Source organism: Equus asinus, chromosome 5, assembly GCF_041296235.1.
Source record: "Equus asinus isolate D_3611 breed Donkey chromosome 5, EquAss-T2T_v2, whole genome shotgun sequence".
Classification (NCBI taxonomy): Eukaryota; Metazoa; Chordata; class Mammalia; order Perissodactyla; family Equidae; genus Equus; species Equus asinus.
Window position 1 is genome coordinate 5,185,248 of NC_091794.1, and position 27,900 is coordinate 5,213,147.

At 42.9% G+C, this 27,900-nt stretch overlaps 1 protein-coding gene and 1 non-coding gene across 3 annotated transcripts; one reads left to right on the forward strand and one right to left on the reverse strand.

The window, feature by feature from the left end:
• Nucleotides 1-314: 314 nt before the first annotated feature.
• On the forward strand, nucleotides 315-26,722 carry LNP1 (leukemia NUP98 fusion partner 1). 2 transcript variants are annotated; one of them, XM_044771713.2, is made up of 4 exons: nucleotides 315-542; nucleotides 11,703-11,897; nucleotides 21,312-21,542; nucleotides 24,785-26,446. In XM_044771713.2, exons 2-4 carry the CDS (start codon nucleotides 11,742-11,744, stop codon nucleotides 24,932-24,934), a joined length of 537 nt encoding a protein of 178 aa, XP_044627648.1. In that variant the 5' UTR covers nucleotides 315-542; nucleotides 11,703-11,741; the 3' UTR covers nucleotides 24,935-26,446. The 2 variants fall into 2 exon arrangements, with proteins under 2 accessions (XP_044627648.1, XP_014708805.3); XM_014853319.3 differs by lacking the exon at nucleotides 315-542 and having other exon boundaries at nucleotides 11,318-11,897; nucleotides 24,785-26,722.
• On the reverse strand, nucleotides 26,275-26,379 carry LOC123286174 (U6 spliceosomal RNA). Its single transcript, XR_006528446.1, has one exon. It is a non-coding gene; the product is annotated as a U6 spliceosomal RNA (small nuclear RNA).
• Nucleotides 26,723-27,900: the final 1,178 nt, after the last annotated feature.

Sequence of the window (27,900 nt, forward strand, 5' to 3'; positions counted from 1 at the left end):
AATCAATTCTTCCTTTTATGGATTATACTTCTAGTGTCAAGTCTAAGAATACTTCGCCTAGTTCTTGATCTTAAACATTTTCTCCTGTTTTTTTTTCCTGAAAGCTTTGTAGTTTCATAATCGACATTTAAATCCGTGATCCATTTTGAGTTAATTTTTGTGTAATATCTGAGATGTAGGTCAAGATTCTTTTTTTGTTGTTGGTGAGGAAGATTGGCACTGAGCTAACATCTTTTGCCAATCTTCCTCTTCTTGCTTGAGGAAAATTGTCACTGTCACTTGTCTGTGCTAATCTCCTTCTATTTTGTATGTAGGATGCTGCCACAGCATGGCTCAATGAGCAGTGTGTAGATCCATGCCCAGGATCCGAGCCATGAGCCCCAGACTGCTGAAGTGGAGAGCATGAACTTAACCATTATGCCACCGTGCCGGCCCCAAGATTCATTTTTTAAACTGAGTGTCCACTTGCTCCAGCACCATTCGTTGAACAGGCTATCCTTCCTCCATTGAATTGCTTTTGTACCTGTAAAAGATTTAGTTGGGTATGTATATATGTAGGTCTTTTTCAGGACTCTCTATTTTGTTCCCTTGGTCTATGTGTCTTTCCCTCTGCCAATACCACACTGTCTTGATTGTTGTAGCTATACAGTAAGCCTTAGCATTGCATAGTGTGATTCTCGCACTTTGTTCTTCATTTCCAGAATTGTTTTTAACTATTGCATGTGTTCTACATTTCCATATAAATTTTAGAATAAGATTTTCTATGTGTACAAATACCTCAATAGAAATTTGTATTAAACCCACAGATCAGTGTGGGGAGAATTCGCATCTTTATTCTATTTATTCTAATTCATGAATATAATAAGCCTTTCCATTTATTTAGTCTTCTTTCCTTTCTTTCATTAGCATTTTGTTATTTTTGGCACACAGATTCTATACATATTTTGTTAGATTTATGGCTAAGTATTTCATTTTCTTTGAAGCAATTATAAGTGGCATATTTTTAATTTTGATTTCCATATGTTCATTGTTAGTATGTAGAAATGCAATTAATTTTTTTGTATTGATCTTATATCTTGTGACCTTGCTGAAACGCACTTATAGGTTCTAGGAGTGTTTTTGTACACTCCTTGGGTTTTATACATAGGCAATCATTATCTGCAAATAGAGACAGTTTTATTTCTTTCTTTAAAATCTGTATGCTTTCCCCTCTCCCTCCCATTTTTCCTCCATGGCTAGAACTTCTAGTACTATGTTGAATAAGAATGGTGAGAGTGGGTAGTTTTGCTTTTTTCCTGATCTCCGGTGAAAGATTTGTTTTCACCATTAAGTATGATGTGCACTACTCATTTTAAAATAACATCTTTTCATGCTTACAAAAGTGATTCAAGACCACTTACAGACTTTAGAAAATAGAACAAAAGTATAAAGGAGAAAATAAAATTATCTGAAATCCCATGATTCATAGTTGACTTTTGGGGTCATACTAATAAACTATATTATTAGTCAGAGTTCTCCAGAGAAACAAAACCAATAGGATGTGTGTATATATATATGCAGGTATGTGTATATATATGTGTCTGTATATACATAGAGAGAGAGAGAGATTTATTTTAAGGAATGGCTCATGTGATTATGGAGGCTGACAGGTCCAAAATCTTCAGGGTGGGCCAGCAGGCTGGAGACAAAGGAGGAGGCAACATGGCAGTTGCAGTCCAAAGGCAATCTGTTGCAGAATCTCCTCTGGCTTAGGGGAGGTCAGTCTTTTGTTCTTTTTGGGCCATCAACTGATTGGATGAAGTCCACCCTCATTAGGAAGGGCGATCTGCTTTACTCAAATCCCACTGATATAAATGTAAATCTCATCCAAAAGCCCTCATAGAAACATCCAGAATAATGTTTGACCAAGTATCTGGGTACCATGGCCCAGCCAAGTGGACAAATAAAATTAACCATCACACTGTATTATATTTTGGTTTTGTCACCAAATATTTTATTTTGAGAAGTTCCCTGTGTCATTAAATCCCATGATTTTTTTTTGACTGCATAGAATTCCATTGTATGAATATGTCATAATTTATTAGCCTGATCTCCAATTGTTATACTTTTAAGATGTTTCCACATTTTTGCTATTTTAAATAATGTTCTAATGAACAAGTATCCTTTGTATGTACCTCTGATTATATACTTCTTATACTCAGAAATTTCTGGGTCAGAGAATGTGAATATTTTTTTAAAGCCTCTTATACATGTCATAAGTATTTTGTCACAATTTCCTTTATGTTTTTGGTAATCCAATGCTTTATTGTACATTGCAAAATTTCACCCCAGTTAAAAAGGAGACCCCCCCCAGGCCTGGAGTTCCCCCAGTTCCTCTCTGGAGCACTTGTTATGCAGAGGCTGGTGGACTCAAGTTAAGAGAAAGTGCTGAGACGCTGCCCCGAGACTCTGCGAAATTGCAGCTCCTGACTGCGAGGAGGCCTTCTCTGAAGTGTAGCACACTGATGAACTGAACTGATAACGCTCGTTACAGAGCAGTAATTTTAGCAAATAGTACGCTCAATCTGTTTTAGAATAATATATGCTCAGAGATCAAAAAGACCTGGAGAAGGCATACAGTTAGTAGCACTCCTGGAGGCAGGGCTGCACAGATTCCATCCCTGGCTGGTGAGGAGCGATGCTGTGTTTAAAGGTCTCTGTGGAAGAAGTGATGTATTGTCTTACACATGCCCATTCCAACATCTAGCAACCTCAAATTTATGAAGCCTACTATTAGCCAAAATCTTGCAGAACTCAATGATGCTTCATGCCAAAGTAGCTGGATTTTTATGTAACCAATATTCTTGTAGGAAAACCTCTGAAAACACAGCTTTCTTTCCCTCATTTATTTTTTTACATCAACGGTGTATTTTAAAAATAGTTTTCATAATGTAAGCTGCATAGCCTTTTGGAATAAAAAATGATGATGATGCACCCTCACAGACATGCTTTAGGACCCCTGGTTAAACAACAAAGAGTCTGCCTTTGATGCCCACCTTGACAGGGTGGCAGACTTCACAGTGCAACTTGGTAACAATCTTGGAAATGCATGATTATGTTATGACGTGTTGTCTACAGAAGAACATTCTGACAATTAGGACATTAAAGAGAACACAGTACACAGTTTCAAGTATTCAAGCACTGCTTTCTGGCAACTGAAAACTGTCTAAAAACCATTGGCGTATTCTGACTACATCAGAAAAGGTGTAGCAGCATAGTTCTTCTGTGCATAATTTCTTTTCCAGAATGAGAGTGGCTCAGGCGAGCTTGAAAGCAGGGTGAGGAATAATTCCTCCCTTTAACTGTGAAGAAAAAAATGAACTAAAAAATCAGTTACTATAACAATAGGGGCTGTGCAGAAAGAAAGAAATAAAGGGAAATAAATAAATGAAAAAGAGAATGAAATCTATGAAGGGCAAACCACCTTTTCATTCCTGCAGTCTTGTGAAGCAGCGAACGTGGAGGAGGCATTGAAAGCCCCCTCGTTTTACGCAGCCCAAGGCTCGTTTTTACCGATTCCCTGGGCACGCGTGATGTCTGATTGCTTCACGAGAACACGGGCACCACAAGCTTCCTGCCCTCCAAGGGAAGCTCATTCCTTTCACGTTAAGCCCAATAAGAAAACACAGGCTCTCTAGAAAGCTGCAGCTATCTCGGCCACTTGACGCTTTTGGGTACACCCTGCGGGCTTGGCAAGGCAGAGCATCAGAGTGGGGTCAAAAGGGCCGCTCCGACAGTCCTGTGCCCCTGGCAGCATGTCCTCAGAGCAGGTGTCTGGGCCCCTGCCAGGGGAGCGGGGCTGGCCTCCCAGGCTGGGCCAGAGCCTCTCTCAGGCCCGGCTTCCGAGACAGACGGGCCAGGAGAGAGTCCTCCTCAGTGCTACTGCGGACACCTGCGGCCGCTGCTCCTTCCCTGACCCGGGCTCGTCCTAAGAACCTTGGGCCAGGCAGAGCAGGCGCAATCTTTCTCTCTTACTTTAAAGAAAGGGACCTAACTAGGAAAAAAATGGAGGTGGACTAGTTTTGTATAGTGTAGACTGAATTCCTTTTCTTTTGGGGGTAAATTTATATCTTGTTGCTTTGAGAGAATTTGGCCGAAGGTTGAAGAGTTCTCTTTCCTTCCTGTATTAAGGGTCTCAAAGACCACCCCAGGTTTGGTGACTCCCTAAAGGGATTCACAGGGCTTAGTGTACAGTTGGACTCACCACTAAGATTTATTACAGTGAAAGGATACCAAGCAAAATCAGCAACGTGAAAAGACACATGGGTGAAGTCCGGGGGAGACCCGTCTCAAGTTCCCAAGAGTCCTCTCCCAGTAGAGTCACATAGGAAGTGCTTAATCCCTCCAGCAATGAGTTGTTACAACATGTGCAAAGTGCTTTTCACTGGGCAGCTCACCAGAGACTCCAAGCCCAAGGCTTTATTGGATGCTGGTCATTTAGGCACACTTGCCTAGTATGTACCAAAGTTCCAGGCTTCCAGAAGACAAGCAGTTGTTCAGCATAAACCACATTGGTTGTACAAGCAGTTTAAGCTGCTCTTATCATTAGGGAAAGTTTTCCATCACTGCAAGGAACTGTTTACCAGCCGGCTTCCCAGAGACCAGTCGAGGGCCAACCTTGCAAGGAGGCCTTCCTAAGGATAGGCAGTCAGGCTGCTATATTAACTCTTTCTGCCAAGTCCACCCTCTTGGCCAAGACATTTTTAGAGCAAGATTGTTATCAGTAGGACCTCATGCAGCGGGGTGAACCCAACCTGCAGTACTGACTTCTGATATGCCCTCCGGGGGTCCTGGATTTAGACAATTGAAACAAATCCCATTAACCGTAAAGGTCAATCTTAGAAAGCCAGGTGGTTTTCTCCTTTAGTTGTTGTATTAACCTTTTTACCTGGCCTGAGCCATCAACTCAAGCACAGCACAACTCTGACTGGTAAGTTGAAGCTGACCCTCCTGCCTTCCGGGACTGAGGCGGTGCACGATAGTCAAGATGCACATACAGGAAGGACCATCCCGGAAAGTACCCTTGGAAGCAAAAAGTTTGTAATTGTTAAGTTGCCCCAGTGGGGACATACATCAGCCAGGCAATACAGGTTAATGGGGCCTCCGGTGTGGCCTCCCACTGTGGGTCCTTCTGCCCTAGGGTTCTCTGTCCAGTCCAAATAATTCAGCTGAGTCCTCAGTTTTAGAAGGACTTCCAGAAGGCAGTCAGTCTCAGTCCATCTTGCTTGTCTTTGACATCAGTTCATTTGCCTCACGAATGAGGACAACATCTAGAAGTGTTCTTCATGGAAAATGGAGGTGCCGGGGACATTCCCTGCTGTCTCATGGTCGGTGCTGTCAGATGTGATCGTAGGCTCAGCAGTCAATTTGAGTTCAAGACCTCACACCATGTTGAGAAGACAACCCTGGCGCTCAGGAGCAGTTAGGAGAAACAGAGATCATTAGTGCCCTCCTTCCCCTGCATCTGCCAGCTATTGGGCTTTTGTTTTTTCTGTGGTATTACAAAATCAGTGTGTTTCATTCAGTAATCATAACTTTATGTTTTTTCCCCAATCATTTTTAATTCTTATCTAGACCTTTCATCAGGAAGGGTTTGGTGTAAAGAGTTGTGTTGAGAATTTAGCTAAGCTACTCCATGGTGTTGCTGCCTGGGTCTCCATTTTGTTCGGCCAAGCAGCCAGCAGTGGCCTTAAACTGACTCTAGGCCCCTCATGCAGGCACATGCCCTAGATAGCAGCCCACAGAGTCACAAGCAAGTGTTAAGTTCCTTATACGACTTCTGCAATATCCCTTACAATCAACAATCTTCCTTATCTGGGGTGACTTCCCCTTATGCGCCCCTTAGATAAAACCCCCCGTGGGGCTGATTAAAACACTGCTCTTTTGGTTTGAATTGACTAATCTGGCCCTAGCCTGGGAATCCCAAAGCACTCTACCCACGGACCCTAATAAAAAAATGTACCCCTGGTTCTCCCTCTCTATCTGCACTCTGCCTTGACCTCCCTGTGTGGCCCCTCAAGTTGTAATGGAGACTTCCTCCTGGGCAGGTGAGTAATGAACTTCTCTATTTTAATTCCTCTTGTGGTCTGTTGTTGGACCACACAGCTCACCATCCAGTACCCTGTGCTCCACTTAATAAATGCTAATTTAATAAATTCATAAGAGGGATGAAAGAATTTACCTAGAAAAACAGTTTTTATATAACTTAACCAGAAAGACACGTCATCATGTTCAAGAACCAGTTAGAACAAAAATTCCGAATTTCCAGAAGTTTTTCAGAATGTGTTTATATAACTCCCACCTCTTTCATACTGATTATTTGTTTAGTAAAGCAGCCTAGAAAAGATCAATCTCTATTTGGAGACAACTGTATTTAATAATCACACTGCCTAACTATGGAAAAGGATGAGAGAAACAGAACTAGGCGATCAAAATGCCAATGCCAAATAATAACTATTCTATAGATAAGAGAGAAGAGGTAACCTTTACTTGAGCCAAGCTGAGGATTATAACCTGGGAAGGCAGTTTCCACAAAGGAAGAAAGTGTTGTGGAGAAGTGTGGCTTTCAGTATCGTTTTATGCCTTTTTAGAACAAAGAACATACGTTAAACATGCCCAGGATACATTTTCATCAAAGTTTCAAAGAGCTATTCAGTTGCAAATTAGCAGGTCGACATGACCCTGATGTCCAGGAAAGAGAACTTGTCTTCAGGAGTACTGCTATGGTGTTACCTGGTACTGGTGGGTGTAGGAGGGGACCTTTGCATTCTTATCTTCAAAGAGTGCATTCCTGTACTTTGAGATCGTGTTTAATTCATTCAGGAATGGTTAAAGCAGATGTACAATGTACATCTGCCAGGCTGTGAGTCAGGCTTCTTTAGCTGGAGCCCAATCAGTGTTGTACCAGAAGAGTTATCTCATGCACCTCCATATGTGAAAATCTCCTGTCAAACCCATTGTTGCAAATTTCAAATAACCTGGAAAGCCAAACACAAGTCAACAGCAGCGAGAATCCCTGAGAACGGGTTGAGACTCCTATCTGTCAGGAGTGGGTGGAGAGGTCCCACTCCCCCGATGAGCTCTCCCCCAACTTGAAGTTTTCAACAGGAATCACACATTGGGTTTCTTGTGATCAATCATGTCAGATACAATTAGTCCCCGCATTAAAAATATACAGCCTCCAGCATCTTGGTTTTAGGTGGTCCCATCAGAGAACAAGCCCTTTCCCATGGGCGTCGGCAAGTGACTCATGTGGTCCAGGCAGCATCCATGATGTTTTTACGGTTTACGGCCCCACAGAATGGTGTCTTAAATCTGTAATTGTCCCAGAGTCTGAGTTCTGTTCACTGCGTCTATGTCTGCTTTCAGAGGTTGTACTAGTTCCTCGCAGCCGTAATCAGGTTTCAGCTCACCATCAGGTCCAAGCAATTAGGATCTCTGAATTCAGGATTCCGAAAATGCCAGTGACTTTTGTTCTTTAGCAGCAGCAAAGCCTAGAGACTACAGGGCCAGACAGCGGGCTTCTAAATCCTTTGAAGCCCATTTTATCTTGTCAGTCCTACAGTCCAGATCAACACACCCAAAAATATGCCCCTTAGGCTGAAAAATCATCAGCCTCTAAGAGCCAGCCATCTGATTTTACAAGAACTTATTAGCAAACTAAAAACTGCTTTTTAAAACTCCAAAAGTATATTTTTTTGTGGAGATTATCTCTCTTTTTATGTTGTCTACTTTTCCCCATAGGCTCCAACAGGCAAAAATCATAGCAAAAATAACCAGTTACAGAGATTTCAATACTCAGATATTCAGAGTTTAAATTTTAACCCATCCACCAGCAGAAAAAGCAGGGAAGTCGAGTTCTACTTACACCTTTTCTAGGGCAGCTTTCTCTGATTGGGATAATCCCTTTGGCATTTATGAAATTACAAGCATATAATATTTTATATCAGTTTTTAGCCATACATCCAGAGGCAGTAGCCACACAATAAAAGCCATTTTAAAGTCTTGTTTTTTCTTCATTCCAAGTTTATTCAAACCCCTAGCAATAAATTCAACACTTTCAAGATAAACATTACAGCTGCTGAGAGATCTCAGCTGGAACGCAAGGGGCTGCTGCACCAGTGGATAGACTGTCCTTTTTCCCCTCTACTTTTTTTCTGATATATTTAAAGCTTGCCCCAGGCTTGGAACTGGCTTAATGTTTTCCCCTCCCACTTGGAGGTGTGGGCAATACAAACGTTTACTATTTCGGCTCACCCAAAATGTTTTTTGGGAATGTTTGGACCCTATCTCCTCCCACCTGGAAGAGAGAACAAAACTCGAAGGCATCACCCAGGCTGCACTTTTTTTTTTTTTAAAGATTTTATTTTTTCCTTTTTCTCCCCAAAGCCCCCCGGTACATAGTTGTGTATTCTTAGTTGTGGGTTCCTCTAGTTGTGGCATGTGGGACGCTGCCTCAGCGTGGTCTGACGAGCAGTGCCATGCCCGCGCCCAGGATTCGAACCGACGAAACACTGGGCCGCCTGCAGCGGAGCGCGCGAACGTAACCACTCGGCCACGGGGCCAGCCCCTCAGGCTGAACTTTTTAATCACTCACTTTAGCTACCATTGCCAAAAGTGGCCAACAGATCCAATGAGGCAGTTCTCCTGGCGCTGGGTCTGTTATTTTCGAATTCCGTAGGTAACTTTTACCTCTCACAACAGACGTCATCTCAGCTGCTGTTCCGTTCCACAGATGACTGGGTAGCCACTGGTCATTAAGTTCATCATTGTGATCCCTTCACCCTTCATTCTCCCAAACACTGCTAAAGCCATATTTCAGTGAGTCAGGTTGTTTTTAGAGAATCCCACTAATGACACTATCACCTTCAATTTGGGGATTTGCTAGATGAATCCACAGGACTCAGCATATAGTGGTACTTGTGGATAAGGTTTATTACACTTAAAAGATACAAAGCAAAACTAGAAAAGGGAAAGGCATATTGGGTAAAGACCAGGGGAAACCAGGAACAAGCCTCCAAAAGTCTTTTTCCAGTGAAGTCCCATGGGATGTGCTTAATTCCTCCAGCAATGAGTTGTGGCAACATGTGTGAAATGTTGTCTACATGCTCATTAGAGATTTAGTGCCCAGGGACTATACTGGGTGCTGGTCATGTAGGTGCCCTGCTGTGGACTGATTGTGATCCTTCAAAATTTATGCATTGAGGCCTAATCCTCAGCGTGATGGTATTGGGAGGTAGGGCCTTTGGGAGGTAAACAGATTGTGAGAATGGAGCCCTCCTTCCTTAATTTTCTATGTTAATTTGACTGACTATGGAGTGCCCCTATGAAACATCATTTCTGAATGTGTCTGTAAGGGTGTTTCTGAATGAGATTGCCCTCTCCAGCGTGGGTGGGCATCATGCAACCGTGTTGACAGGCTGAGTAGAGCAAAAGGTCGAAGAAGGAGGAATTCACCCATTTTTTTCCTGCCTCACTGCTTGAGCTGGGACGTCTCACCTCACCTTCTCCTGCCCTTGGACGGGGATTTACACCATCTCCCCCTGGTTCTCAGGCCTTCGGACTCCGACTGAATTACACCGCCGGCTGTCCAGGGTCTCCAGCTTGCAGAGGGTAGACTGTGGGGCTTCTCAGTCTCTACCTGGATGAGCCAAAGCCTCATAACAAATCTTCACATATATATATCTTTTCTTCTGCACATTCTCTAATATCCAAATTGTTTCTGTCTATAAGGCATTAAGGGAAAGATTCAGAACTCCAAGAAACAGATTTCACTCAAAGAGGTTTTAAAATCAAGTCCCATTTATTTTCCTCAAAATGCTTTTAGGTAATTTTTGGATAATATCTGCTCCAGTTTCTCCATCCCCTGACTATACTTTTATTTATTTTTGTTTCAGAAATTGGAAGAAAACACACTTCTGTCTTAGGAGGAATAGAAAAGAAGGGGTTTATCCATAGTTAAGTTTTGTGGACAGACCTGGTCTTGCTTCTCCAAGAGAAGTAGTTTGATTTCTTTCTTTAGTAACAGAGATAACCAACAGTGATGGCATATACTTATGACTTTTCCTTTCTCATCTGGATCATTGAGAACCAGGCTTCCTCCATTCTCTAATAAAACTATTACAAAGTAACAGGCATACATCTCTCACCATTTAAAACAAGAAACAAAAATGTTGCAAGCCATTTAATGCTTTGGATACTTCCCCTTAGTAACTTATAGATTGAGGTACCATCCTCTGGGAACGTTGGCCACAATTATTAAGCCCATCTTTTCGCAGCTCAAGTAAGAATTTTCGTATGGAAGATGGCCAGGAATCCCTCTGCTTAGAAATGTGAGGTTTCCCCAGGCTCTCTTGGAGCACTGGCAGAACGGTGGGGAGAGCCTGGGCTTGGTTGTTCTGCTCCTTGCTTCAAACTTGGCTGTGCTGCTTAGTCGTCATTTCACCCTGGGCAGTGATGATGTCTGTGAATCTGTTTCCTCATCTGTAAAATGTGACGCAAGTCTCCCAGTCACAGGGTTTTTACAATGAAAACAGCGTATAGAAAATCCTTGGCTCCATGCCTGGCACAAAGTAGGGGCTCAATAAATACAACATTCTCCTTACCCTGAAGAAAAGCCCACTAGAAGACAGGGACTATAATGCTCGTAGAAGCTTTATTTATAATAGCCCCAACTGGAAACAATGCAAATGACAGTCCCAAATGACCATCAGTAGTAGACTGAAGGAAAAAAATGGAGGATATTCACACGATGTTATATTATACAGTATGAACTACTGTTACTGCAAAAACAGATAAATCCCACCAACATAATGTTGAATGACGCAAAATAATGCATACTGTATAATTCCATTGAAAGAAAGTTCAAAAACAGGCAAAATTAATCTATGGTGACAGAGGTCAGAATTGGTAACCTTTTGGAGAGAAGATGGATTGGAAGGGGGAAGAGGGAACCTGCTGGGGTGGAGATGTTCTGTCTTCACCTGCATGGTGGTGATTATACAGGGGTATATGTATGTACAAATTCATCAAACTTTGCACTTAAGATTTTTACATTTTACATATGCATGTGCATTATTTACATTTGTGCATGTATAATTAATACGTCCAATTAAAAAAATGCTGCTCACTTTGCACCAGGAGCTGGATTTTATATCAATATCAATTGTATTTTTCAGGAGAGTGTCTAGCTCTAGATATGACAGGCCAATAGCTGGCCATCCTGCAGGCTGCAGTCTGTCCCTTGTGAGTGGCCCCATTTCAGAGCTGGCCTGGAGCTGACAGGCATATTGTGAGGGTCATGCTCCATCATCATTGACAGCTGGAGAAGCCATCACATGCCATCGGCAGCAAAGCACAGGGAAAACCAGGCAGTGGACCGTGCTTCCCGCCCTGAGGCTGCGAGGCACGAGCCCCAGCAATGGAAGGATTAAAAGCCTCTCAATTTAAAAAGACAGGGGGAGGGGAGGAGAATGTGGGCTGCACAATTTATAAATAGACATTACCGAGGCTGCCTGATGGTGAAGTGGTTGTTTAGTAAATCTTTCTCCTCTAAGGATCCCATTATCGGAGACCATTTGAAAATACCAGTTTTATTTCGTCTTTTGGGGGAGATCCTGGGTTTCATCCAGTCAGCCCTGTTGGATGATATTTCTCTCTGCCAGATTTGGGGACAGGACTTCGATATTTTGAATCACCTTTACATGGAGCACAGAGATGATGATGATGAGGATGTGTCTTTTGCCAAATGGATGAGCAGCTTCTGGGGTCACAGCTGGATAGAGGAGGATGAGAGGGGCCTCCGGGACCGCCACCGATCGCAACACGCCAGTTACAGGAAAACCTCCCTGCCCTGCCCAGTGAGTTACCATCCCGGAACCGGGAGAGCGGGGCTGGGGAGGGGATTTCTCCTACATAATCTTTGGAGGTTCCTTTGGTATGAAGTTTTCTTTGGTTGGAAATCAGTACTTCCAAATCTTTTTTATACCCACAAAAATCACTTTTATCATTTTATGTTGTCCTCCAAGGGACCTGATTTTCATCTATTTAGGTAATGATTTCTTCATTTTTAGTAGCCTAAGATATCTTAACTGCCATTCAGAGTTTCTGATAAGCCAGAGATAATCCTGCTGTGTGATGATATAATTCAAGCAAAAGGAAAGAAACTTGAGGGTATACTAGTCTGTGTAGCATTGGTGTGCACCAACGTGTGATTCCCAATCGTCTTTTTGAAATACTGAAAATAGCTCCACTATTTGGTGACCTCTAAGGAATCGGGGATTCCACATAATAAATCACTACGTTGGGTAAATTTGATGTACTTTTTCTTCTCGTTCCCAGTGGTTTCCTGACAGGAGAGAAAACCAAAAATCCTCACACCCTCAGCACTGTTTTCCCATGGCCGGGCAGAGCACCCAGTGTCCAGGGAGCAGGAGGCCAGCAGGAAGTCTCCTGAGATGGGGGTGGGTGGGCCTGACCAGAGGAGGACTGGGTGCAGGTGCAGGCAGTGGTTCTCTCGGCTCAGCAGCTGCGCCAGAAGATGCCACCGTTAGATGTGTGCGGCTCCTGCTTCACAGTCACACAGTGATCACAAGTCACTTAGAATTCCAGCCACCAGAGGATACTTCCTCAAGCCCCTGCTTCTGCCAACCCCAGAACCAGGGAAGTTTTGGAATAACGTTGTTTTATTTTTAGTCCCAGCATCCCTAGATGCGTAATGCCTGTGAGGTAATGTGTGTAAGGCAACCTCTTACTCCCAGTGATCTGCGAGTTTGAGGAAGGAGACCTCTCTGAGACATACATATTTGAAAATAGATGTCTTACCAAATGTGGGCTCAGGAACAAAGGGCAAGTTTTAACACCTCTTTGAGCTTCTGGTTCCTGACATGAAAAAGAAGAGGGTTGGACTCGATGATCTCAGAGAACCCTTCCAGCTCTGACGTCCCATGATTCTGTCATAAACACCTGCTTAGCACACTGTCATTTTAATCTCTTTTGGTCCACACTGGGTGAGGTATTCATATGTGTGAGCCAGAAGTGTGACTAGTTCCCAGGTTCCAGATAGTGGGAACCAGGGAGGAACAAAGAGAAAAATTCTGATTTACTATTTATCACAACAGCCATTTGGAACCACAGGAAATAGGAAAACAAAGGAAAAAACGTGACTAATAAAATATTTCTTGAATAAATCTTAGCTTCTGTTAGGCTTATAAAACTGAGATAATCCACCTTATATAGAGAATCCACTTTTAAGTTGCAAGGTTGTTTGCCTTAAACTATTAGAGAATGGCGGAATTTGTATACATATGTATACAAGTGTACACATATGTGTAACATTTCTGAATGATGTCCAAGTATCTTTTTCTGCTCATATCAGCTTTGGGCATTTGCCTAAATTAACCTGTTTAGATTCTCTGAGTAAACAACACATTCCATAATGATCAGAAAGCATGCGTTTATTTAGGGGGACAAAGCATGGAATAAAAGTGACAATCTGAGTGAATAAAGTGGAGCGTGCACAAGCACAGAGCACAGATCCAGGGTACCCAGGGTGACGTGCACAGAGCTGGGAAGACAGTGAGGGAGTCTGATTGTTTGCTCTCCACTCATAGACTGCTATACATGTGTGAAGTGAATCTGTAGTTGGATCCTTAATTTTCTTAATTGTAATATGTACTCAAATTTTTCTTACTTTAGTGATATGGGAACAATCAGGTTTTCATTTTTTGTGTTTTGCTTTGAGCTCAATGAAAATAAGTTAAACAGAAAAGTTTACTCTTAGGCTTATCTTTTTCTTCTCTCTCCACCACTCCAATGGAAGATGCTGCCCTCTCGGAACCTATTAATCACCTACATCCATCAATAACACATGCATTTAATCACCCACATCTGTCAGCAACACACGCCTAGGAAGAGAAGGGTTTCCTCTTCTTTTCTGTTTGATCGTGGTTTCTAATAAGGCTTTGTCAGCCTCGTGATTCTTTCAGAACCACAGTGATGGAGTCTTATTCATTGTGTATTTTTGTTGGACACTTGCCATGCCTCAGGCATCGTGCAGGGCGCAGGAGGATCACAGGGTCAAAGTAGACGTGCGTGGTTTCCATGCTGTGGAACTTCCAGTCCAGGGGAAAAAACGAATTTCGCAGACAGAACGAGGTAGACAAGAGGTAAAGCTTGGTCCTTCTCAGAGAACACCACCTTTTGACCAGACTCATTATAATCTATGATTGCTAATTTAAAGCGAATAAAAAAGTCTAACTTTACTGTCCTGATGTCCTTGGTGGAAAAAAAAGAGTAATAGGAAGTCTTTCTTGTTAGTAAACTGATCTGCGTGCTCCCTCCATCACCACGTGAATATGAACCTGAACTAAAACAGTTTCCCTATCACTTGTTTATTTGCTCATCGAAAGTAGATTTTTAATACTTTATTCAGCTTTCTAGTCGTCTTCTCCTTCAGCTTAACATGATTCTCTTAACGTCGTTCTGTATAGTTTGGGCCGGTGGGGGGCGATTACACTAAAGGAAAGACCACTTCAAGGAGAAGCAGCGTTCCTGGCCTAGGGCTCTGCCGACTCTGAACAGCCTTTCTCAAGCCTTCTTTGCTCCGAGGCAGGCACAGTATGTGCTTGCCTACATGATGTAATTTGAGGGGCTACAAAACAAGCCTCTACACCCAAGGATTGTTTTGCTTTTTATTTTTTAAAAAATCACTTTTAACCCATTCTATATTTTTGCTTCCTATTGTCAATTGAAAGCAGTGGCAGATATTTTTTTTTTTTCTATCCTCGATTGGTCTGAAGGTGGCTGCGCAGTCTCACCATTAGAGTGTCACGTTACAGGAGGGGTTCTCCTGCAATTGCTCACTGCAGGGCTGGGTGGGGCACAGCCCCCTCAGAGGATTTCTCGCAAACCTGGACAGGGAAGTGTTGACCTAAAGTTTCATGACACACAGAGGTTTCTTGTTTTTCAGATTAAATTTATTTAATTTCAGTGGGAGACAATGCCTTAATCCAGAGAAAGGAAACTAGTGACACATTGCAGGCATCAGTGACGGCTCCATAGAGGAGCTTTTAGCGTAGTGTTCTGCAGACTTGTTCTGTCTCTTCTACTAGATGCCAAGGCAGAGGAGTGGCCAGAAAGGCAGCAGAATGGGGTGGTTAAGAGGGAAGCTCTGTGTTGGCCTCCCAGCCCCTACTACCAGCAGCTTAACCAAGAGCAGCTATTTCACCTCCCTCTTTCTCAGAGTCTCTGTATGTAAATGGATTGATGACAGCACTGGGTACCTTTAAAGGGTGTTGTGGAGATTCAATGAGTAACGTATATGAAGAGCTTAGGACAGCACCTGGTACCTAATAAGTACCTATTCCTCTTCTTATTATTATGTGTCAGAGGTATTGATACTTGGAAATGTTTTTCCAGATGCTTTCAGTTAATTACTGCAAAAGTTTCTAGAGTCTTTCATTTTGCCTTTCCCTCATTGTCTTTAGTGTGTCTCTTTCTTTTTACATTACAATGTAATGGGAAGATGGTTGGAAATTTTATGTCGAAGATTGGCATACGGCATATGTTCTGTTATGTATCGAATGTTTGTGTCCCCCCCCAAATTCATCTATTGAAGCCCTAACCCCCAACATGACAGTATTTAGAGATGGGGCCTGTGGAAGGTGGTTAGGTTCAGATGAGGTCATGAGGGAGGGGCCCTGTAGGATGGGATTAGTGCCCTTGTAAGAAGAGATACTGGAGAGCTTGCGCTCTCTGTCTTCACATCTGTGTCCCAAGGAAAGGCCATATGAGCACATGAAGAGAAGGTGGCCATTTGCAAGCCAGGAAGAGGGCTCTCACCAGGAACTCAATTGCCATCACCTTGATCTTGGATTTCCCAGTCCTCCAGAACTGTGAGAAATAAATTCTGTTCTTTAAGCCCCTCAGTCTGTGGTATTATGTCATGGCGGCCTGAACTGACTAAACGTGTTCATACCAAGAATAACGCCCGGACAGTGGAGAACTAGCGGGGAAATATTACTGCACAAGACTGAATTTAGTGCCATTGGGGTTATGGTCTCAGTGGCATGTGGTTTAGATGAGCTTACTTTGGCTATTTCAGTTTCTGGATAAACAAGACAAGTCCTTGAATTGTCCCCTGGGCAAAGGTTCCAGTGTCTCAGGCATGAGCATCATAAGCTCCAGGGAGTTGCTTCTGTTGCTCTCCCTTGTTTAGCAAGCTGTGGCTTATGATAAGTCCTGATGACAGTTTCACATTGATTTACAGTGTAACAGTATGACAGAGCAGGGTCCATTCGTTTCTCCAATTTTAAAAATATTTATTTTACTGAACAGTTTAAAACATCCCCGAGACCCCCTAAAGGATGCCCAGTGGATGGTATTGAGCCTACATTTATTATTTCTAAAAGAGCTACCATTTTACCAGTTGAACACTTGCATCTTTTTTCTGATGCTATTTCCATGTGTAGCTAGTCTGCTAATTCACAGCCCTCTTGGCTTTGATGATAGCATTAGACTATGTATAAATGTTCTTCACGTGAAATTCCTTTACACTAATTCCTAAAGCCCTAGAAATTACTATTATTACTCTGGTACTAGAATTCTGTTATAGGTGGTACGCTGTTAAAAATCCCATTTACAGGTTGTTTCACATGGAGATAGAATGAGTTGTTGCTCCTGTTCAAGATCAAAGCTGAGGATTATTAACCCAACAATGAGACGTCTGGTGCTTAGGCCAGACTCTTTGTCTCTCCAGGAAAGGCACTAGTCACGTAAGGCGTAGCTAAGTCATTTAGTTAAGCTGTGATAAACTTTCTTCAGCTGTAAAAGGGAAGAAGGACCCCCTTGTAGGATTTGTTCGGAGGTGAGAGATCAAGGACAGGGTCCCCGGAGTGCCTAGCACACGCTGTGACACTAACATGGGTCGTTTTATTCCAGCAGCTGGATCTTTCTCCTCACTGTCTCTCACCTTGCTATTGCAGGTTGGCCTGGTGCTTGCATTTACTTGGAGGGCAGGAGGGGTCCGGTGGAAGGGGGACCGCAATTGCAGGCAGGATACAGAGTGTGGAGAAGTTAGCTCTTGAAGTAGACATGCTGCATGATCAATTTATTTGTAAGGGGGAACCTATGACTGGAGTTCAGGGAGAGCATCGGATTTGTCTTTGACAGAAATGGTTCTCTGGGGCCACAGGGGAAACAGCTATGCCATTTGGAACGCTCTTCTGTAATGTCAGGGCACTGGGTAGTTACTGCCCCCAAATTGCAATGCCTGCTGCTGGCTTTGTAGTCTGGGGGCCAGGGAGCCCCGCTGCTGAGCCCAGAGAGTAGGGGTCCCATCCCAGTGTCAGAGCCGGCTTCACCGTGTGGGAGACAGACCAGGAAGGCAGTCCACGGCCGTAGAGGAGACAAGTACACACTTTGTAAAAATAAGCTATTTAGGGCGTTGATTCATATCTTTGTGAGGGAAATTTCATTAGAACGGCTTATGAAATTCCAGGAAAAAATTAAACATTTTTAAAAGTAGGAGCTTCTCCCTGTAACCAACTAGAATGCTCTTTTAAGCTTGTTTCCCGCAAAGCTCCACACCAAAACAACAAACTGGAAAGCCCATCGATATAAGGAGGTATTAAGGGTGTACTCTATTCATTTGCGATCCATTCTTTACGGGCCTCTTAATGGGAGAGGACATTTGTTCAAACATCTGCATTTCACTCCCAGTTTCAATGTTTAAATTTTATTTTAAAAATTTTATTGTGGTAAGAATCCTTCACATGAGAGCTACCCTCTTGGCAGACCTTTAAGTGTACAATACGGGTCTGTTAACTGTGGGCACAATGTCGTACAGCAGATCTCTAGAACTTACTCATCTCGTAGGACTGAAATTTTGTACCCGTTGATCAGCAACTGCTCACTTCCCCTGCCTTCAGCCCCTGGCAACCACCGTTCTGTTTCTTGCTTCAGTGAGTGACTATTTTGGATACTTCACATAAGTGGATCCTGCACTATTTGTCCTTCTGTGTCCCAGACTCAAATTTTTAAGGAATTATTATTTTTTTCCTGATAATATAATACACAGTCACTGAAGAAAACTTAGGAAATACTAAACAAGAGAAGGAGGGAAGCAATCCCGCATCACAGAGGACACTTTTGATTACAGTTTGGTGCGCTCTGGGCACCATCTTGTGGCGTCACCCTATGCCGAGCCCCTCGACGCCTCCCCGTCCGGCCCTGCTCACGCCTCCCAGGCTCAGAGCTCCTCAGCCCCACTGCTTCTCTTCCGTGCACACCCCTCCTTCCGTGGTAGGGCCTCTGCACACACAGTGTGCGTCCTCAGCCAGAAACGCATTCCCTGTTCCTTGCGTATCCCTGCTCCTCCTTCAGATTGTGGCTTAGTAACCACACTTACACAGAAGTCTCCCCTGACCCTCCCCGTCACCCCGACACCCACCCAAATATACGCAGTTTACTCTGCTATACCCTCTCACTGCCCCTTGACCTTTCCCTCTACAGCGTCTGGCTGAGGATGCAGGCACATGCCTTATTTGTTTAATGTCTATCAAGAGGGGCACCCTCTGCCTATTTTGCCCCCCAACTTATCCACAGCACGAAGTACTGTGTCTGACCTACAGTAAATGGACTACTGTATACAGATTTACCTCATGCATCTTAGCAGCTTTACAAATCTTTAACCTGATTATTGTTTGAGAGTAAGTTCTAGACATGAGCATTAGTTTGCTAGGGCTGCCATAACAAAATACCACAGACTGGGAGGCTCAAACAACAGAAATGTATGTTCTCACAGTTCTGGAGGCTGGAAGACCAAAATCAAGGTGTTGACACGGCCGGTTCTCCTGAGGCCTCTCTCCCTGGCTTGCAGAGGCCTCCCTCTCCCTGTGTCCTCACGCGGTCTTTCCTCTGTGTGGGCACATCCCTGGTGTCTCTCTGCATGTCCAAATTTCCTCTTCTTGTAAGGACACCAGTCAGATGGCATTAAGGCCTACCCAAACAGCCTCACACAATCTGAGCTACTGGGGGTTAAGGCTTTAACATGTGGATTTGGGGGGACACAATTCAGCCCACAACAATGTGCAATGGATGGACCAAAGGAGGGGAATATTTTAAGCCTCTTGACACATACTGCTAACGGCTTTCTAGGAAGGCTGTGCACATTTGTAATCCTACCAGCAAGGTATGACATTGCCAGCCCCTTGCACTCTTGCCAGTGTTGGTATCATTAAGAAACACTCTTTTTTGCTAACTTGAAAGACAAAATTGTGTGTTATTTAATTTCACATAATCTTTGACTACTAATAAGCATATACAATTTTTACTGCTTGGTATTTCTTTTTCTTTCATTCTTTGTACTTTTACTCATTCAATATGTATTTAACAAACGTATGCTGTGAATAAGGCAAGGTGCTGTGTACTGGGATTCTGGCAGAGGATGAAATGTGGCCTTGATGTGATGGAGCATACAGTCTAATGGAGAAGAGAGACACATAACAAAATTACCCAAATTATTGATTACAGTTGTCCTAAGTATCAGAGAGGAGAAGTATGAGATCCCAGGAGAGCATCCAACGGGGATCTGGACCAATCAGGGGGAAGGAAAGGCTTTCTGGGGAAACGTGGCTTCCGTAATGACTGAAGAGGTGAAGGGATGGGGTGGTGGGTGAGGTGACAGGCAGAGAGGACCACCTGTGAAAGGGCCTGTGCTGGGCAGAAGCAGGTGAGCTGAGGAACTGACTAAAGACCAGCAAGGCTGTGTCACTGAGGGGTCGGGGGTGCAAGATGAGGTGCAAAATGACAAGCGGTCAGGTATGGGTTTGTTGTTGTTTTAACTATTCTGGCTGCTGTGTGAACAATGAAATAAAGTGAGTACGAGTGGATAGAGGGTATCCACTATGGTGACTTGTATTGGGGTAGTAACAGTGGTGCTGGAAAACCAGCTGGAAAAAAGGTGAATTGTCCTGACAGACACTTGAGAGGTGGGATCTGCTGATTTGGCAGTTGGATGTGGAGGGTGGCTCCTTGAGTGACCGGTCTGGGCAACCAGGCAAATGGTGGTGCCATCTTCTGAGTTGGGGACACTTGAGGAGCAGGTTTAGGGAGGAGAGATGATGGGTTCGGATTTGGACAAGTTAGGTCAGGTGCCTATGGGATACCAAGACAACCCAAGTGGGCAGAAGCTCAGAGGCGAGGCCTGGGCTAACGACATAAATTAGGAAATCGGATTATAGCTAGGAATTGAAGTCCAGGGGTGAGATATTTAGGGAGGCAGTGTAGAGTGAGAAAGCAAAGGAAGGGAAGGAAGGCTAGTTTAGAACCTTGGGGAACCCCAGCAGTTATGAGCAACTAGAAGGAGAAGTGAGCAAAATGTCTAGAACACGGTGGCGAAAGATGAAAGGGAAACCAAGAGGTGTGGTGGTAGAGGCAGGGGAAAGGCTGCACTAGCGGGGCCCTCTGGGCTCCGGAGTTGAATGTGCTGAATGACTTGAGACCACGAAGTGCACAGAAGTTGGCAACATGGAGACCAGTATCCTGACCAAAATTAGCTATGGAGGCAGAAGCTGGATTGGAGCGGGTTGGAGAGTGAGAGAAATGGAGAGAGCGAGTGTCACAATTCTTTCAAGAAGTCTGGCTTCTCTGAACTGTCCCTGTCCATTGATCGTGTTCCGACTGTGATTTTAGCATTGATGTCAGTGTATTATATGACCTCTGTGTTTGTCTGTATTGTGTGAGATATATTTTATTTATATATATTTATATATTCAGGATGCTTATTAAACATTAGTAATGTAGCAAATACTTTTACAGTTTTTTGTCTACTATTTAATTTTGTTTATGTTACTTTTTACGCACATTAGCTTTATTTTTATATGGGTAAATTAATTTTTTCCTTATGACTTCTTCCACTGCTCCTTTGCTTAGAAATTCCTTCTCCATACAGAAATCACATATTTACCTTTGTATTATTTCTTAAATATTTATGGCTTCATTAAAAATTTTTTGCGATCATTTTGGAATTTATTTTTACCCATCATTTGAAGGTGTGGAATGCTCCTCCGAATGGTGGAGGAGCCACAAAGCTGGTCTTGGGATGGACCAATTGACCCTACTGCCTCATTGTAGGAGAAAGTTCTACTCCTCAAGAAGATAACATTTTAGTTCAACACGAGATTTGTTTAGTTAGTAATTTTTGGATATTCTGTCTCCGAGCTAACATTGCACAGTTTTTTTATATTGTAAACATTTTTATTCTGTATTCCCAGTTTCCTGTGCTTCCCAGAATCACATCGTCTGACAGCCATCCTAGAAGGCGTTCTCATGAGGACCAGGGATTTCAATGCCGAACCCACACGCAGGATTACAGAAAATGTTCAGGGGACGGGTCATTCAAAGAGCCACTGGAATCAACAGGAAGATCCCATTCCAAAATGCAGGCATTCTCAGAGTCTTCTGAACAGCAACTGTGCTTTAGGACCAAACGCTCTGTCTCTTTGGTACGTAACACAGTTACTGAATATTTAAACCACTTTAGAAAAGGAAACCCAAAGGACTCACCTTCCCAAGTTCGAGGAGGACAACCTAACTTCTGCCTTCACAGCTTGGGGATGAGATCTTTGAAAAATGGCACTCAGTTTTAGATAGTCCAGATGTACATAAATTTTTAATTATTATTTAATAATAACAATTATCAATTATTTGTTTTGTTGGAGACATCTTGTGTCAGAAGAATTCCTGGAGGGCCATATGTGGAATGTTTTTGTAACCAAGGTCCTCTAGTTCTTTGAGACTTTCGTCACCCTCGAAACAAATAACTGTGACTCGTTCTCCTTTCCCTATTTAAAGAGAAAAACTGCCCCCATTCTTCTGTCCTTTCCTATCTAACCCAGCAGCAAACAGTCTATGACGGTGCTGTGTCACCTGTACTTTTAGAAAGCGCACAGGAGGAACTCTCTGGACACTATCTGGTGAGCATCCAGGAGGAGGAGCAGCTCAGGTGCTCACGCTGGCCTCCTGGGCGTCTGAGTAAAGTAGAAAGAGAGACAGGCATGGACTGGGGAGGCAACAGAAACTCCACTGACGATGCCAAACTTGATACGTGAAGTAATGAACTGGACATCAGTTTGTTGGGGGGTAGTTTTTCAACTCTGTAACATCCTCACTGAGTGGCCTTAAGCAGAATACTTCTTTTTTGTGAGTCTTGGGTTTTTTGTTTTACTTTGCAAAACAAGAATAATATGTTTCTGCCAGGCGGTGGGTGGAGCAAATGAGTGAGCCTAGGTGTACTGCCCCAGCTTCTTGAGCTCTGCTCTGTGAACGCGCAGGGGAAGATGCTTGTGCGATGCTGCCGACCTCATCGTCCATCTGAGCGCAATGCTCTCTACGTGGCACTCATGGTTGTTGGGACTGTCACCATGCACCTTTGCCTCATAGGTGACGTCTCACTTGTCAGAGCGACCCTGTGTGTCTATGATTCCCTCTCAGTAGGCTGCTCTCTCCACCTGATCATGAGAGGAATAAGGAGGGAAGAATAGTGAGCAGCTGTCACTTAATATCTAAACCTTATAAGAGCTCCTATTTACAGGGCTGGCCAGCGGCCGAGTGGTTAACTTCGTGCGCTCCACTTCGGAGGCCCAGGGTTTTGCCAGTTCGGATCCTAGGCATGGACCTAGCACTGCTCATCAAGCCACGCTGAGGCAGCGTCCCACATTGCAGAACTAGAAGGACCCACAACTAGAATATACAACTATGTACCGGGGGGCTTTGGGGAGAAGAAGGAAAAAAAAAGATTGGCAACAGATATTAGCTCAGGGCCAATCTTTTTAAAAAAAGAGTTCATATATATTTAAATAATGTTTCTTAAAATATGGTTTCAGACTTAGAGCAATGTTGCAAGAGTATTACAAAGAATATACCATTCATCTTGACTCCCTCCAAATGTTGACATATCATATTTGCCTGTACCCTCTCACTCCTTCCCACCCCTAAACAAGGGCACAAGAACGTTCTCTTACATAAGCACAGTACAATAATTAAACTAGGGAAATTGATACTGATACAATACTTTCATATATAATCTGTCATATCTGACCAGTTGTCCCAATGATATTCTTTATAATGAGATTCCAGATCACATGTTTCAACTTCTAATCTATTTTATTCTGGAGCATGCCTGGGTCATCCTCGTCTTTCTTGACACTGGCATCTGAAGAGTGCAGGCCAGTTCTTTTTTCAGAATGACGCTCAATTTCAGTTTATCTGATATTTTCTCATGATTAGATTCAGATTATGAGCTTTTGGCAGGAATAAAACAGAAGTGAAAGAATTCCTGTTTTAAAACTACGTGTTAAAGTCATTAATTATATGAATTCAGGAGACTTACCTGCCTCAAATTCTTTCTGGAACAAGGTAGAGTATAAATATACTTTGAAAAAAATTTTAATCTGAACAGTTCTTTGTAGACTCTGCCTCAGAAAAAAGTCCATATCACAATACACAATCTTATATAACCGCTCATATGAAACCATTTGCTAATATTATTATAAGCACTAAAAGTGTGTAAACGTGAAATGTTTTCTTGTTTAAAGAGACATTCATCACATTATTCCTAAAATACAAAATATGCTTGTTCCATTCATTTCCCAAGTTCTTCCTTTTTGAGTGTCAAGATAACTAATGCAGCATTTTCAACTTCTTGGACTCAAGAACTGTTTTCAGATTATGTGTAATAGCTAGAAACCTGCTACAGAGTTACAAAATAGTTGAAATTTTTTTCATTTTATATGATAAATATATATGATAATTTTGTTACGTATCTTATTTTATATCAGTTTGTAAAGTGTATATTATACAGTTTATCTGAATGCAAAACTAAAAATTCAGAACATACGCAGATACCTTAAAACTTCCTATGTGCAATGCAGTCAACACATTTTTCTAAAGCGAGCTGCATTAAAAAATGTGATTTTTCAGCAAATTTGAAAATGATATATACTGTCTTTTGTCTGGGGGCCAAATGTATACTAACATGTAGATTTAAATTTTACATCTTTTAGCATCAAGAAGAACTAGAAACTGCTTTTGGGACTTGTGATATCTGTCATTGCACTTATCACTCCCTGACGTTTCCTTGTCTCCCTTTAGGCTCGTTGAGTGATTGTCTGTCTCCCTCCGCCAGGGTGCACCCTCTGGGAATCCGGGTCCCTCTAGTTAGTGCTGTACCTCCTGATCCTAGGACCACGTACGCAAGCAAGACGTCAGTGAATGTGGACCCCAGCAACCTCGTGGGGAATGTCAGTGCACTTGGATGTCGTTCCTCGACACCGCATACTTCTCAGTCCTCACACTGAAACTTGGTGCAAACCCTACTGTTCATGCAATTGAAGGGAGTGGACCTGGGGAGGTTAGAATCATCCCATGTATGATTCACTTGCCACATTCCTTTTCAGAAAGAGCCAGGAGACTATTAATTTTTTGTGTGTGGTGAAGTCACATCTCTCTATACATCAGAGGCAAAGTGTCAGAGTCGTATGCAGGCTGATTTCCTCCACAAGCCCCTCGGTTCCTTTGGTTTAGGACTAGAACCTTTAGCAACACCCTTAGGCTTATGCTAATTCTTTACTAGACACTAAGGTGTGGAATCCGCCCAACGATCAGAGCTTTCTTCATTTCTGCTAATTAGGAGAAACGTGGAACGTTGTTGGCACATTTCTACCCTTTCCTGACCCCTGTCTTTCAGGGACCTGAGAGCAGACAGGAGAGAAATGAACGAGAATGCCTGAGGATGGAGACAGGATCCTGTAAGAAAGCAGTGGAAAGAAGGAGCTGCAAGAAGACAGAGCACAGGGAAGCATACATGGCCGCCCTGTTTGAAAAAGGGCCCAAATAGTACTGTTTCCACATCACGACTGCAGATGCCACTATGTTTCTTGAGTTCCGATTCACCATGCCAAGGGGTGGAAGCTGCAAAAGTATCTGCAGATGCTGAGTGACTGGAGTAGGTGGTTCGTTCGGCTGTTCCCCAGGACAACTTGCGTCATACTCCACTGCTCTGGCATCTTCGTCGAGAGTGTGATCTGCTCTGTTGCCCTTTTATGGAAATAAGAAGAATAAAAGGTATTTTAATAGAATAAAGTAATTCTTGACAACGTAAAGAAAAGTATTTAAAGTGCCACCCACACATCTTCCCCAACCTTCTTCCACGTCAACCTCGGAAATAATTTTAAATAAAAGTCATCGGTGTGACGCTATGTTTACTTCCTTATTAGAAATAATTATGTGAGTATGTCTGACGGTCACCATTTAATGAGAACTCGTAATTAACCTGACAAGTGCTGTGCTGAGCTCTTTAATGCACCACGTGAAATAATCCTCACCGCTCTGAGGTGGGACCTATTCTTTTTTCACTTGCCGGTGGAGGAAACTGAAGTTTAGAGAAGTTCAGTGCTCCTTGGTGAGGTGGCAGTCAGGGCCGGAGCCCAGTTCACGTGACTCGTGCTCCTTGCCGGAGGCAGGACCTTCGTCTCGCTTTAGCAGTGGGTCCTGACTCAGGAGGTGTGTGACCTAGTGCAGGTGAGGAAAGTGGGAATTGAGAGTAGCACGGGATTTTGATGGCACGGGTGCAGACTGATTCTCTGAGGTCAGCTTTATGCTCTGGGCTTTAACTTTATGAGGCCATATTCTTATTTATTTATTTATCATTTATTTTTTATTGAAGTGGAATTGACATACACGTTATATTAGTTTCAGGCGTACATCATGATTCTATACTTGTATATATTGTGAAATGATCACCACAGTAAGTCTAGTTAAGATCCATCACCACCGCACATGGTTCTAATTTTGTTTTCTTTTTTTTTAACTTTTTTTTTTGGAGGAAGATTAGCCCTGAGCTAACATCTGCTGCCAATCCTCCTCTTTTTGCTGAGGAAGACTGGCTCTGAGCTAACATCCGTGCCCATCTTCCTCTACTTTATATGTGGGATGCATGCCACAGCATGGCTTGACAAGTGGTACATAGGTCTGCACCCAGGATCCGAACCTGCGAACTCTGGGCCACCGAAGCAGAATGTGGGAACTTAACCACTGTGCCACCGGGCTGGCCCCTCCAACTTTTTTTCTTGTGATGAGAACTTTTAAGATCTACTCTCTTAGCAACTTTCAAATATACGATACACTATTATTAACCATAGTCACCATGCTGCACACTACATCCCATGACTTACTTAAAAAAATAGGGAATGCTTCACGAATCTGTGTCATCCTTGCACAGGGGCCATTCTCGTCTTCTCTGTATTGTTCCGATTTTAGTATATGTGCTGCCGAAGGGAATACTTTTTTCTTAATTTTTTTTAGCTTCATTGAGGTATAATTGACAAATAAAATTGTATGTATTAGGTTGTACAGTATGATGATTTGACATATGGATACTTTGTGAAATGTTTACCACAATCGGGTTAACTAACACATTGAGGCCACATTTTACCACTATTTGTTTTTCCCTAGAAGAAAAGATACTAGAATTCTCCCTCTTTATTCTTTGTCTCTGTCTTGGACCTCCCAGGGCCGCTAGAGTCTGCATTTTGTAGAGAAGAATATCCTCCCAAACTACTTACTCAAAACCGATACTGTAAGTCATAGCTTATGTAAGACACAAACTAACTTTAACATAGACAGTAAAAAGAAGGAAAAGGAGAAGAAAAAAAAGAGAAAAACAGTGAAAGAAAAATAAAATAGCAATGATCTCTGACGTGCATTCTTTTCATTTTCACAAAACTTATAACTTCATCCATTTTGGATTGACACTTTCATTGCCTCTTAAATGCAGTATTACGCATTTTCACCCATGTCAAAGATGACCTCAAGCTACCACCCGGTGAGGTTTGCCTGTTTATCACTACAGAGCGGAGGATGGGCCTGACCCACCGTCAAGGTCTGCATTATGCTGTAGTTGTGGGGAAAACAGTTGTCACCCCACCTCGCTTCAGGTACACTTTTCAGTCTTGCCAACCAAGTTTCAGATTTGGGGACAGTCCACTCATCTTCTGTGGCCACCACAGAAAGGTCTGGGGAGAGGTGGCCTACCCATTGGAGGGCGTTCTCTTGGCCAGTGGCTGACTGGCAGAGACAGTAGCCACCTCCTACTGTAGCCTGGATACCAGTCAGGGTTCTTCCCCTCCCTGGACTCAAGGACGGCAGTTCCTGGAAAAATCGTGATTAGGAATTTTACAATATATTTTATCAAACTAGAAGAAAGTCTATTTTCAACACACTTTCAGGACCAGAGTGTCTGGAGCAGGGGATCCTCTGAAAATGAAGTCCCCAGCTTATTGCCTTTTTTATATCACAAAACAAAACTTCTCATGGTGAAAAGTACAGATGAAGAAAAGCAATAAAAATTAAAAACCTTTTATTGTACCTACTCAGAGATAAACGTGGTTAATACTTTGGTATGTGTCCTTCCAGAATATTATCTGTGTGAACATACACACATACACGTGAGAAACTTTTTTCAGACATGAGCTCATTTCCATTAACAATACAACGTTAAGTAACATCTTTTCAAATCAATAAAATAGTCTAGTGCATAATTTTCATGGTTCTTTTCCAATAGCTTTAAAACATGCTCAAGTCTCTTCTGTCTTAAAAACCTTCCCCTATAACATACCTAGGTACCATTCTTGATGTCCAGCAGTTACCACCTTAGCTGTCTTCCCTTTCAGAGAAAACTTCTTGAAGAGTTATCTACCCTTCCCCCTCAATTTCCAGTCTGTGGCAATGTGACTTGTGTCCTCATCAGCTACAGAAACTGTTCTCATCAAAGTCACCCATGACTTCCTTACTGTCAAAGTCTAT